Source organism: Carettochelys insculpta, chromosome 11, assembly GCF_033958435.1.
Source record: "Carettochelys insculpta isolate YL-2023 chromosome 11, ASM3395843v1, whole genome shotgun sequence".
Taxonomy (NCBI): Eukaryota; Metazoa; Chordata; order Testudines; family Carettochelyidae; genus Carettochelys; species Carettochelys insculpta.
In genome coordinates this window covers 3,334,707-3,348,171 of record NC_134147.1, presented here as the reverse complement: position 1 = coordinate 3,348,171, position 13,465 = coordinate 3,334,707, and the positions used below count along the sequence as shown (strand labels likewise).

The window sequence follows — 13,465 nt, the reverse complement described above, 5'->3', positions numbered from 1 at the left end:
CGGCAGCCATCTAGGGCTAGGCAGTTCTCACTGGAGCGGGAAAGCCTTGTGGGAGCTGGAGACAGCTCTGGCTGTCCCAGTGGCCTTCCGCCAGAGATGAGGATGACCAGAAATTTGCCCGTTTGCTGGGCCGCAGTCTCCTCTACCCTGCCTTTCGTTATTGGCGGGGAGAGACTATGCAGCAAAGAAGCTAAATTCTAGCCAGCCTGCTCCTCTCTTGAATGTGACAAGGAGACAAGACTGAGCTCGTTGTGCTGCTGTTTTATGTGCACTAGACACTCTGAACTACCCTAACGGGCACAGGATAAATACCAGGCTCTAGTGTGAAATGATGATTGGAGGAGAGGGGGAGGAAACATTAGCTTTGGATACGATGGGGCCCAGATCATGAGCCTAGGCATGGACTCTCCAATGCAGATGCCCAGGGAACGTCTGTCTCCTTGTTGACTGCCTGCTCTTTGAAATCCCGTTCGAGTTGTTTTGGGGCCCACTCGTGGTGCTGGAGTGCCTGTCGGACAGGTCCCCCGCCAGCTGTCAAGCTTTGGCAGTTCGTTCGCCGGCCTTTGTTGCAATAACCTAAAATAAGGTATGGAACGTCAGTTTCCTGATGGGCCGGTAGCAGTTGCATTTAAGGCCCGGAGGGCACAACGGCAGGGAAGGTTCTTGTTCGGTTTGTCATTTAAAAAGCCAAGAGAGATGAGAGCCGTCTCTGGCCTCCTTTTAAAACCTACCCCATCCCTTTTTATTTAATATTGTTCTTGATCTGACTTGATATTGTTTCACCTGCCGTCAAGTAGGAGCTGTAGATGCTTCAGACGGATCGTCCGTGTTCCCGTTAGCCTCTCCAAGGGACCAGTCTCCTTGACAGAAATTTGATTTCTTTACAGCGGTACACTCCACTGAATCACAACAGACATTGCCTGCTCTGTGTGTAGCAACATTCTGCTAGGGGGCTGGTTCGACTCTCCTGCAACAGACAAATGAGAGATTGGAGCAAGAAACTGATTTCCTCCATCCAGCACTGAGCTTCAGGCAACTGGCATAGTCCTGGTTGTGTTCAAATTACAGCTGCATCGAAACTCTGATTCTGACTGTCCCAGAAGCGGGGCCATCTTGCGAATGACTTGTGTTCTCCTAGCAGGCTGAGCCAAAGGCTGGGATCTGAAATCCCGGAAAGCCTGGGGTTCTGGAAATAAACCCAAGTGCAAGTGAGGCAACTTGAACCCAGCTGTGCTCTGAGCTCCCGGGGAAGTCAGTAGCTTTCTGAGCACCTCTGTGGTAGAATGTGGCTCCTGGGAGGGTTTATTACTAATAATGATCCTTGGCATTTTATATCCTCCGAGAATTGCAGCGACCTTAATACATCCTCACTGCCCTTCTGGGAGGTTGGTCGCATTGTCCCCATATTACTGGTGGGGAAACTGAAGCACAGGAGGCCCAAGGCCAACTTTTCCAGACGAGGCCACTGAGTTTTTTGGATGCCTTCATTTTTTGAGGCCCAAGCTGAAGTGTTGGGGGCCTGATTTTTTTCAGAGGCCCTGAGCCCCTGGAGAATCCACTGACTTCGGCTGCAGTCGGGGGCGTACCATGCTTTCACCCAGCTGGGAGGAGAGAGGTGCGGGGACGCTGGCTGCTACCACGCCCCTACCGCATGTGAACGGAGCCACGGCAGTAGTCGGGGCCCTGTGAATTCTGCCGTGCTGCCAGCCTTGACCGGGTGGGATGAATCAGATGGAGGCAGATCTCCCTGCAGAGCAATACATCACACTGTGTGCTGCTATTTCCTCTTGTGTCGTGGCAAACCGATACAGGGGGATAAACCTGTCTCCTTTCCTCGACCCGTGCAGAGAAAGGTGCCCCGGTGCCATCTCGCACGGCTGCGTCTCAGTTGGGTCCAGAATCAGGGGGCCCGATGGAAATGCCGGCACAAATCCTTTCACCGGGGTTTGTTCCCAGCGGATGTGGAGCTTGGCCCCTCTCTATGCATGTCATGAACCATCGCAGGCTGGCCCGACCGAGAGGAGCCCCAGAGCGCAGTACTAGAGGTAGTGGCACGGGGAGCTCTGTACGTGAGGAGCAGGGGCTGCAGCGGTCAAGGCTAAGGAGAGAACTGTGGGCCGGCACGGTATGGGGTGAGTTGCAGAGGCGAGGCCTAGGGGAATCGTCAGCCCCGCTGGGGTGAAGCCAGCCAGAGCTGCCCTCCCTGGGAGGTGTGGGCTTTCAACAGCTGGCATGCCCCTCGCTGCTCTGCTCCCTGCCCTTCAGATCCCCCGCGTGCTGGTGTTCACGGAGCACTGGAAAGGGGGGTGATTTGTGGACAGGGCTCTGGCCTGGGGACGCCTGCGTTCATTTCCTTGCTCCCCCACACGCTCCCTGTGGGAGCCAAGGCGAGTCACTTAACCTCCTTGTGCCTCGCTTCGCCCTCAGCAGAATGGGGGTCGGTGCCTCCCTGCCTCGGCACAGGAGGGGTGAGACCCACGTAGCTTGCTACCGAGGAGCAGCCACAGCGCAGGCGTCCCCTGCCAGCGTGCCTCCCCCCTGCTGGAGAGGAGCTCTGGAGGAGTGGATGCTCTGCGGCCCGTTTGCTTAGCAGAAGCAGCTAGCGATGGCAGAATCCAGTCTGCCAGGAGCTAACCTGAGACCCTCCAAACTCACGGCACACAGGCCGCTGCCCGGCTGCTAGTGGTCACAACTGCCAATCCAAACTGTCCAGGATGGAGCTGCATCCAATTAGCCTGCACTGCTCATCCCTTTGTTTCTCTGTAGCCCCTTTCCAGCACGACCAGCTTGCGTCCTCTGCCCCGTCTGCTTGCCTTGCCGTGCCCTGCAGCTGCGGAGCAGGGAGCAGGCTGCCGTGAGCTGGCCGAGGCCGTCTCGGCACAGGGCCATCTGGGGACATGGGTTTGAGCCTGGGCTGCGCATCCCAAAATAAAGCTCCCGGTGATTTTAAGAGAAAAAAACCAGCCCGCCTGCCATCTCCACCCCCAAAGCGGAGCTTTGCCATCCACAGTCAGCCCCCTCTGCCAGGCGCAGTGGAGCAGACGTCAAGCGACGCAGCTGCTGCCGGGCGGGCGGGCGGGGTGTGGGTGTTCGTCAGAGCGTCCAGCTGTTCTTTCAGTGCTGAGTCCGGCCCCTCCCCCCACCCGACTCCTCCGGGCCCTGCTGGCCTCATCCTGCACGGCACCAGCCAGAGTTTTCGCCCATTCCTGCCCTCTCCCCGGCCTGGGTCCCGCTCGGCTGGCTTCAGAACGGCCTGCATTAGGGAGGCTGCCACTCCCACCCGCGGGTGCTGGGCCCATGGGATACCTGCAAGCCTCGCAGTGGGGGCGGGGGCAGCGGGGGACCGTGAGCAAAGGCAGCAGAAGGGGTAGGAAAGTCGTCGGAAATTCCCTTTTCCTCCTGGAAGGAGCTGCTTTCTTGGTCTCTCCTGGGGTGCCTGGATCGCGCTGAGAAGTACTGAGCCTGCGCTGAGGGTCAGGTTCCTGGTCAGAGCAGCAGCCAGCCCCTTGCTTGGGTCAGTGTCGCTCAGTACCAGACCGCAGAGCAGCATCCATTTTCCTGGGCCCTGCGAGTGAGACAGAGGGACGCTGTGGCCGATCCAGTGAAGGCGGCGGGGGTCACACCAGCGTTTGCTTGGCTGCTGGGAGAGGGGCCGAGTCTGTGCCAGGCATGGAGCTGAGTCCTTGGTGTGTCTGCGCAAGTTGCAGCTTGTCCTGCTCGGAAGGGTTTGATTTGCGTTAGCTCTCTTTCCTGCTAAGGATGGCTTTAACCCTTCGGGAGCCAGCTGTCACGGAGCGTTTTCATTTCACTGGCTTCGTGGCAGGATAGACTGCCCGGGTTAAAGCCCTGGGGTTGACCTAGCCCGGCTGACATGCCTGGTCTTCACAAAGACTGTAATAAGTGTTAGCTGAACATGCTTTAAAAATATGCCTTTTTTCCCCTGCTGACGGCATTGGCAGCAGCTCATCGGGGCTGTGTTGTGTTGTGTAGGTTGGCAGGGTGAGGGTTGCTTACCCAGTGAACCAGCAGCACTGGAGAAAGCCTAGATAATGTCACTCAGGGGTCGGGGGAAAGGCACAGACCTGAAAACCCTGCAGTGCATTCGGCGGGAGTCCAGTTTTCTCACGACCGCAGAGTCCTTCATCTCTGCTGGCTGGGCATGCAGGGCTGGCAGAGGATAATGGTACCGGCCTATCGCCGTCCACCCCGGGCCTCCTCGGATGGCGAAAGATTAGAGCGAGACGCCCTCTGCTGCAAACGAGGATTGATTCTGTCATCCGGCTGGGAGTGCTCTGGGGCGGCAGGGCCCCGGCTCCCTGTCAGCGCGGGGCGGAAGGCAGCCCCTTTGCACCCCACGGAGAGCACAGGTAGGGCAGACTGAGACGACTGGGCTGCTCGGAACCTCGTGGCCTCCCCACGGGTCTGGAGCAGAGATGCTCAGCTCTTGTTGTACCACGGCCTCCCCCTTCAGCCATGCAGCAAAGTGTTCTCCTGTGACTCCTTCCCTCAGCCCTTTGTGGGAAAAGGCACAGCGGCGTGTGAGGTAATTCTGTGGTGTGATGGGCACCTTGGAGGCTTTTGACTGCCTTCTTTGTCCCCTCTTCCCTGGGTCGGCCATGGTGTCCCTAAGCAACCTCTGATGCTACGAAAGCACCAGACTGGAGAGCCTGGTGTCCGAGGAGGACACTGCCCAATGGCTGTCCAGATGGGCTTTGGACTGAGACCCATGCTGGGAGTAGAGTCACAGCTCCCTTGAGCAGAGTCGCTGGCTGGGAACTGCAAAGACGCGTGTTGAGGGACGGCCCTGTGATGTCTGCGGTTCCTCCAGAGTGGTGGCGTCCACGGCTAACGGGTGCCTTTGCTCTCTTTCAGGAAAGGAAGCTGTGCGCCCATCCCAGGCTGGAGATCTACAAAGGAGACCGCATCTATTTCATCTGCCCCCTGGCACGCCAAGGGGACTTCTATGTGCCCGAAATGAAAGAGCTGGAGCGGAAGAGCAGAGCGGCGGAGGCCGAGGATGCCCAGACAGACGTCACAGGTACCCACAGAGACTTCCCCATGGAAGTCAGCCCTTTCTAAGGTTGACTAAATGCAGGGTCCCCAGTCCCCTCTAAGGTGGAGCTGCTCTGTAAGGTGGACGGGTTTTGCCACTCTGTTTGCCGACCATCTAGTTTCTGTGAAGGAACAACATCCCTTAAGTTCCTGCAGGGCCCAGAGCCTGTGTCACAATTACTCTGGATTTCAAACAAGTCACCCCCTTGCACTTGCATTGAAAGAAGTGTTGATTTTGACATCCCCGGCCCCTGGGGTGTTTACCACATCATGCACTTACGATGATCAGTAAGCAGGAAATATCAGTAAGCAGGAAATCAATTTGGATTGTGGGGGATCTGCTGCCCCACGTCTAATAGCAATACGGGGGTACTTCCACTTGTGGTCACTCGCTCTCATTGCACAGATCTCTCCTGAGCTCTTGTGCATCAGTCACCTTTGGAATCCTGAATAACTGAAACCACAACTTCCCAGCGCTAACCCAAGAATTAGCCAGCGGTCCCTGCCTAAAAGGTGTGCTGAAGTCTCTGTACCTAGAGAGGAAGTGCCTGTAATGTCGGGGGGCAGGGGGAAGGCATGCGATAGTCACGCTCTGCTCCACCATCATCGCATTGCTGCTGTTAGAATGCTCCTGGCTCTTGCCGCGTGCTCTCGCTTTTCATGGAACCAAAATGTACGTGACTTGGAATTACCCAGGAGAAGCTGCAAATGTTTTCCCCCGGAGTTGTGTCTTAGGTGATGTTAGGTCTTGTGAACCACTGGGAAAGCGGCCCCTCTTGCACATTTCAGGGCAAGTACGTGTGTGTAATATGCGTTGCAAAGTGTGAGGCAGTCTTTAGGTAGCTATCAATATGCATGTCTTTGCCATACTGGCAGATTCGGGGCAGAGGGTCAATTTCATTCATTGGTGATCACACAAACCACAGCCCCCGAACGAGAGAGCAGGATTCCACCCGCTCTTTGTTCCTCCGGCAGTACAGCTGTCGGGAGGCTCAAAGTCCCAGTTCTGGGTAGTTTTAGAATGGGCTCTGACGTGAGCTGATCACATGAGGCTGTAATGTCACTGGCTGTTAGGTCTTATGTGGTAGTGGCAGTGACCGATTGATGCATGCTGGGCACTCTTTTCTGTAACTTTAGGTGCCCGTGCACAGCATAGGACCCTTCAGATTTTTATAAACCAACACATTTTTGTGCACATTTGTCTGCTATGGTTACATGTGTACATTTTTGCCATATAGTTTCAAAACTTGGGGTTATACTAACCTGCTCAGAGCATGTGGACAAACATTCTAATTCATACATCTGAGGGGGCAGAGCTAAGGCGTTCAGAGCCCTCCCGTCGAATGACCTTTTATTTACATGGGTTTTGATCAGTATCTTATGCACTGGGGTCCACCTTCTGTATGGCTATAGACAAATATGGAGCTCTTTGTGTAGAGAGTGAGGCAAAGAGAGAGGTTGTTTCCCAGAGATGGTAAAAGTTTCTCTTGCTGGCTAGTGGCAGGCAAGGGAGAAGTTACTTTCATAGCATTGGAAGGAACCTCGAGAGGTCGTCGAGTCCAGTCTTTGGCATATGCGGCAGGGTCAAGCACTCTCTAGAGCATCCTTGACAGGTGTTTGTTTAACCTGCTCCTAAAAATCTCCAGTGACAGAAATTCCACAACCACCTTAGTCAGTTTATTGCAGTATTTAACCACCCTGACAGGAAGCTTTTCCCAATGTCCAACCTAAACCTCCCTTGCAGTAGTTTAAGCCCGTTGCTTCTTTTCCTACCATCAGAGTTTAAGGAGAATATTTTTTTTCATTCCTCCTGGTAAAACAGCCTTTTAGATATTGCAGGCTGTTCTGTCCCCTCTCGGATGAAACAACTGCAGTTCTTACAATCTTCCCTTTTTGGTCATGTTTTCTAGACAGTCAGTAATTTTTGTTGCTCTTCTCTGGATCTTCCCCAGTTCGTCCACATCTTTCCTGAAATGTGGGATGTGGAGCTAGACGCATTAGTCTCAGCTGAGGCCTAACCAGCACAGAAAGTAGAGCAGAAGAATTACGTCTCATGTCTTACTTACAACACTCCTGTTCATTCCCAGGACGATGTTGGCTTTTTTTTGCAACGGTGTTGACTCGTGTAGCTTTTGTGGTCCTCTGTGACCCATAAATCCTTTACCACACTACTCTTTCCTAGGTAGGCCCTTCCTATTTTGTATGTATGCAGTTTGTTCCTTCCTAAGCGGACTACTTCACATTTGTCCTTATTGATTTTCATCCTATTTACTTCAGACCACGTCTCCAGTTTGTCCAGATCATTTTGCTTTGTAATCTTATCCTCCAAAGCACTTGCAACCCCTTCCAATTTGGTATCATTTCCAAATTTTATAAGTGTACTCTCTGTGCCATTATCTAAATCACTGATGAAGATATTGAACAGAACTGGTCCTAGAAGTGAGCATTGTGTGACTCCACTCATTATGCCCTTCCAAAATGACTGTGAACCATTGATAACTACTCTCTGGGAGCAGTTATCCAATCAATACACCACGTTATAGTAGCCCTCTCTAGGTTGCATTTCTTAGTAAGAAGTTCATGCAAGACTGTATCAGAAGCCTTACTAAAGTTTGGGTATACCACACCTGCCACTTTTCCCATCTCCACAAGGCTTGTTATCCTGTCAAAGAAAGCTGCCACTTTGGTTTAACAAGATTTCTCTCTTTACAAATCCATGCTGACTCTTACTTATCACCTTATTATCTTCTAGATGTTTGCAAATGGATTCCTTAATTATTTGCTCTATTATCTTTCCTGGTATATAAGGTAAGCTGACTGGTCTTGCAATTCCTTCGGTTGCCCTCATTTTCCGTTTTTATAGATGGGCACTAACTTGCCCTTTTCCAGTGTTCTGGAATCTCTCCCGTATGGCTCAGATATCTCCTTAGTTGGCTCCTTGGAGATCTAGGATGCATTTCATCCAGCCCTGGTGACTTGAAGACATCTAACTTGTCTAAGGCTATGTCTACACTCTCATTTGATCGACAGCTTTTGTCGTTCATGGGGGCTTAACATCCCCCCACACGACCATTTTGCTGCAACAAGCGAAAGTGTGAGCCCTGTTTTGTTGGCAGTAGCACTCTCATAGGCGGTGAAAGCGTTTTGTCCACCAAAGTGCCAACAACCTGTGTTCATGCACACACAGAGACATTCAGCCTCAGGGCACTGTCAACACAGCCTCATCACCTAACAGCAGCACAGCATAGCTGTACCTCAGTAATGTCTGACTTGTTTCCCTATTTCAGCCTCTGAACCTACCCCGTTTTCACTGGCGTTCACTATGTTAGGAGTTGGGCCACCACCAAAACAAGTCATTAAGCACCTTGGTCATTTCCACGTTTTCTGGTATTGTTTTTCATCTTCACTGAGTAATGGGTCTGTCCTGTCCTTGGTCCTCCTCTTGCTTCTCATGCGTTTGTAGAATGTTTTCTTGTTACCCTTTCTGTATCGAGCTAGGTTGAGTTCATTTTGTGCCTCTTCCTTTCTAAGTTTGCCCCTACATCCTTTGTGTGGTTTGTTTATGTTCATCCTGTGTAATTTGACCTAGTTTCTGCTTTTTGTAGGAATCCTTTTTTAATTTTTTAGATCATTCAAGAGCTCTTTGTTAAGCCAGGGTGCTCTCTTGCCATATTTCCTGTCTTCCCTATACAGGAAGGAGCTTCAGTGTCTTGAGATGTTTGGATTTTCCATACATGAATTGTAAAGGAGGGTGAGACATAGTGTAATCCACACATGCAGATGTGGTCCTTTGTCCCATGTAGACCATTTACATGGAGAGAGAGGATGAACCTCCTCAACATCCTTAGCTGAGAGGCAGCTGGCTTTTAGCTGAAACTGGAGAGGCTCCTGCACTAAGCTCCAGAGATTCTCATGTTCAAGTCCGCCTGTGGGCGGTTACAATAACAGTCTATATTGATGCCCTGTCCCAGCAGTTATTTGGTGGCACTGTCAAGTTTTCATCTGACCACACATCGATGTCACTGTTGCCCCGGTCTAAAGGTAACTGCCTTGAGATCAAACTCCTGCCAGAGTAACGGGGCCATGCATGTGTAATAGCTGAATAGACATCACCTCGCTGGGGCAGAACTGCTCATGGCGTTAAGAGATTTTCTCTTCGTTGCTGCCCCGCATCCAGTCCAGGTCAGCAGAGACCAAGTGTGAAATGAGTTGTGATCATAGGCCACCTTCTAGTGGGCAGGTGATGCATCAGACAACCCCAGCACAGGTAGTACTGCAGTCGTGGTACAGAGCCGAGGACCGAAGGAGCCATGGGGACTGAACAGCCAGCGTGTTCCCTAAAGGATTCCCCTGAGACCTGGAGTGAGATCCATTGATGGGGGAGCCCAAACTGCTGTCATGGGCCGGGCTGTTCCTGGTGTGGAGAAGGAAGCAAGCTCTCAGCACAGCATCGGTGAGCAGCCTGGACATTTGGACAGAAATAAAGCCAAACTGCGCAGTTCTCTGCTCTCCCTGCAGCGCTGCCCACCAGCCGTCAGCATGTGACTCATCAGGTTGCTCTCAGGCTGCCCCAATAGCAGCCTTCAACTTCCTGAAGGGGAGCTCTAAAGAGGAGGGTGAGAAAGTGTTCTGAGTGGTGTCAGATGGCAGAACAAGGAGTAAGAGGGAGAGGTGTAGGTTAGATATTAGGAAAAACTTCTTCATCAGGCGGGTGGTGAAGCACTGGAATGCGTTGCCTAGAGAGGTGGTGGATTCTCCATCCCTTGCGGTTTTTAAGTCCCAGCTGGACAAGGTCCTGGCTGGGATGACTTAGTAGGGGTTGATCCTGCTTGAAGCAGGGAGCTGGACTAGATGGCCTCCTGAAGTCCCTTCCAGCCCTGTGATTCTGTGATTTTTGCAAAGGTTGCTGACGGTGGGGATTTGGCTGGTGGTCAGTGCCCTGCCGGGGACTTCACTTATTGGGCCACTGGGGGTCAATCCATGGAGCTAACGCTGCCTAGTCCTCCTTGGTTGTGTTGTGTGCATGTCAGATGGTGTCTGGCTGCAGGATCGGCGGGGTCACTGTCCTTTCCTTTGGGCCCAATCCTGTGAGGTGCTGAGCAGTGGTGGGCTCCGGACTCTCCCACTCAGGGAAATAGGAATTGAGGGTGCTCAACACTGAGCCGGATCGACCCCTTTTCCACCCCCTCTCCTTTCATCCCTCCTCTCATTCAGATGCAATTCTTAAGCCAGGTCACTTCTGCATCAGGAGATCCTCGGGTCCGCAGCAATGAACAGATGGCAAGATGTTACCATACCTCCCTTCCCGAGCGTCTCCTGGGCGTTTCAGATACAGGCGGTTCAGAATCAGGCCAGTGTAATTCACGGGGCAGTTTTTTAAACCTGCTTTGATTTCAGAAGAGCGATAATACTCCAGGCTACCCTGCCTGGAGACACGCCTTTTGTCTGCGGCGCTCCCAGCTCTGTACGCGCAGGTGTCTTAAAAATTCCCCAGCGCGTCTGAATGAACGATTGCATTGTGAATTGCCAGCTGATGGCTTGCGTTTTCAGGCAGCCGGTGCCATTCCAAACCCGGCGCCCTGACGGTGTGCAGCTAGGGCTTGGGGTTTTGAAGCTGAGCGGTGATCCTGCAACCTTGGGGAAACAAATCGCAGCTGTCTGTCTATCATCATTCCTCCCTGTGGAGCCAATCTGCGAGGTGCTGAGTGCCATCTGCTCCAGCTGACGTGAAGGACAGTGGAGGGTGCACAGGAACTCCCTGGGTTGGGCCATGCCGTGTCCATTTAATCCGTCTACTCTTTGGCAAAGACTCTGCCTCCCTGTCCAAGGATGGCCGCGCTCCAGATGCACGCTGGGAGGGGTTGGGGCGTGTACGGACCTTTGCGGTTTAGCACCATTCCCTTCCCTGCTCTGCAGTGATCAAGGTCATTGGAAAGACAGGAGGAGACTGATGACTCTCCAGGGGGCCAGTGTCAGTCACAATTAGCTTTGTTTTGCGCTTAATTATTTGCAAGGGCTTTGGCACCAGCTATGGGCGGCGAGAGCCCTCGCTCTGGCCTGGCCTTCCCCAGGCCACTCTCCGACGCGGCCCAGTTGCCCCAGGAAAGAACAGATGGGCCAGGCAAACAGCAGGACGTCACTGCCGGGCGTGAAAGGAAGGCTGCGCTCCCTGCGGCGACTGGACACTGTTCTTGTTGGTAAGCCCTGCTGTGGAGCCCTGGCGCTGCGTGAGAGCCAGCTGCATCCACGCAGGCCGACCTGTGGCCTGCCCGGCCAAGCGTGGCAGAGTGGAGGGCGCCTAAGATGGAAGCTCTGCCAGCACGCCTCAGTCCTGGCCCGCCCTGGCCTCCCCTGCTAGTCTAGTCCCTGGTCCCCCCCGCTCCCGACTGCCAACCCCGCTCAGTCCTGACTGGTGTTCCAGTCCTGGACTCCCTCCCCCCGAAGTCCTGACCTCCGGCACCCACTGCTGTGCCAGTCGGCGGCTTCCCTGAAGCCGGGACTGGCGCTACACCCCGTTTCCTGGTGGGCGTGCAGTGCGTTGCATCCGGGGAGTCAAACTGGAACCAGCCCAGTCCCCTCGCGTTTCATTAACCTGAGGCAGGGCTGCAACCAGCCCATCCTCTTTCCAGGGAGTGCCCTGCCATCTCCCTGCCCAGCAGCCGGCTCCAGAGGCAGCCGCTCGGGGCCCTGCTGGCAGGACAACACGCCTCCCTTAGAGGAGGGCTGCAGCTGCAGCTCCTGCCGGGGCACGGCCAATAACGCGTGGCACCATTTCAGCCTGACAGGCCGAGCCACCAGCCCCCCTGCGGCTCCGCCTGCCCCTGCCCATCTCCTGGCGCCTTTTGTGTGGGGTGTGAAAAGCTGTGATTAGCTGCGCCTCGCCTGTTATTACATTGATCTATTATTTAGCGGGAGAGGAGATGAATATTTGATGGCGCGCGGAGCGTGGCTGGGGGAAGCAGGGCCAGCACGCTGAAAGGGAGAATTACGGATGAGGTTCTTCTGTCACAGCGGGAGGCTGCCCAAGCCGGGTGACTCCTCGCCGCTCCGGGCTGGGACCCATGGAGCTTCACTTTGCCTTGTAACCCCCGCTTGCCCGGAGCTGCTCTGAAGGGGAGATTCCCACGGCACGGGTGCAAGGCGAGGGGGCTGCCAGGACTGAGAGGGAGGAGGCTGGGGTTAGGTGGTGACGGCACGACCTCCCACCTCTCCCCTTGCACTGGTGGGCTTTGCTTAGCCCTCCAACTAGTGGGCCTTAATATTGTGGGACTGTAGCCGGGGAGAGAGGAGATGGATCCGGCCGGACCTTTCCCTTCTCTGCCTGCCTGTTCCGCACAGCTAACAAAGGCTGGGCTGTTCGGCTGGCTGGCAGCAAACTCCCTTTCCCAGCTGAAGGAGCGAGGAGGGTTTTTTCCCGCCTTTTTCTGTCCCCACACACAAATTCTGTCTCCCCACTCCCTAGGATGAGCTCTGCCTCCCGCATCCCCTTTATGGCAGGTTAGTTCTGGCCCAGGGCTTTCATAGCATCCATGAGCACCAGCTCCGTTGCTGGGGGATGCTGTGTTGTCTCTTCAGTGTGCATGTGCGGGAGGGTTTTCTGCCGGCGAAAGGTGCTGGATTGACGGCCCCAGCGAGGCAAGAGCTGTTCATCTCCAGGACACGTACAGGCTGGACAGCAACAGTAACAGGCCTCAGCCCTGAAACGAAGAGCCCACCTGGGCTGCTGACAACGATATTCCATCTCCCTGGACCAGGCATTCCTTGGCCTTGCCAATTCACATCGCTGCAGCCGGGCTTTCTGCCCTCTGAACCCAGGCCCTGTGCTTCTTGAAAGGGCATATCCCAGGGCAGCTCCCTGCCAGAGTCTGACAGCACCCATGCCCCAACACTGGCCCTTCCCACACACCTTTCAAAGCTGTACGGCTCTCTCCTGCTGCTGCTGAGAGCTGCATCAGCCCCGGGGGGTTCACAAAGTTAATTTGAGTTATGGAAGTTCCTCCAACCCCAGGTAAGAGCTCCCCTCCTTCCAGCCAAACATACTAGGCAGGGGAAAGGAACCTGCAGCACTGGATGCATTGGCCAAGTGCAGTAACAGGGCAGCCACCCTACCGGCATCTCAGCCGTCATCTCATGCAGTTTCCAATCCATGCATGAGAGGTGGTAGCTGCAGTGACGCATTCATGCAAACGGGGTGGGAACTTCAATCTCACGCTGGTAAGATCACCTGTGCTCTGTCGTGTCCATTCTGTGGTTATGCCGACCGGTACTAGCACTGGTGGAGGTGAACCAGGAACCTTCTCTGGGTGGTCACTCAGTAACAAGTTGGACATCTTCATGTCACCCTTCTATTTGTGAGTCCATAGATGGCTGATCAGCCCAGTTCTGGAGCTGAAGGTCTCGTCAAGGAAGAGGC

The 13,465-nt window shown here is 54.2% G+C and overlaps 1 protein-coding gene across 1 annotated transcript in view; it reads left to right on the top strand.

Annotated features, from left to right (window-relative positions):
- The window catches only part of TEX264 (testis expressed 264, ER-phagy receptor), a 109,113-nt gene that overhangs the window by 73,113 nt on the left and 22,535 nt on the right, over nucleotides 1–13,465 (top strand). The window contains exon 5 of the mRNA XM_075005739.1: nucleotides 4,873–5,038. Coding sequence (XP_074861840.1) covers nucleotides 4,873–5,038 — 166 coding nt within the window. The remainder of the gene's footprint in view (nucleotides 1–4,872; nucleotides 5,039–13,465) is intronic.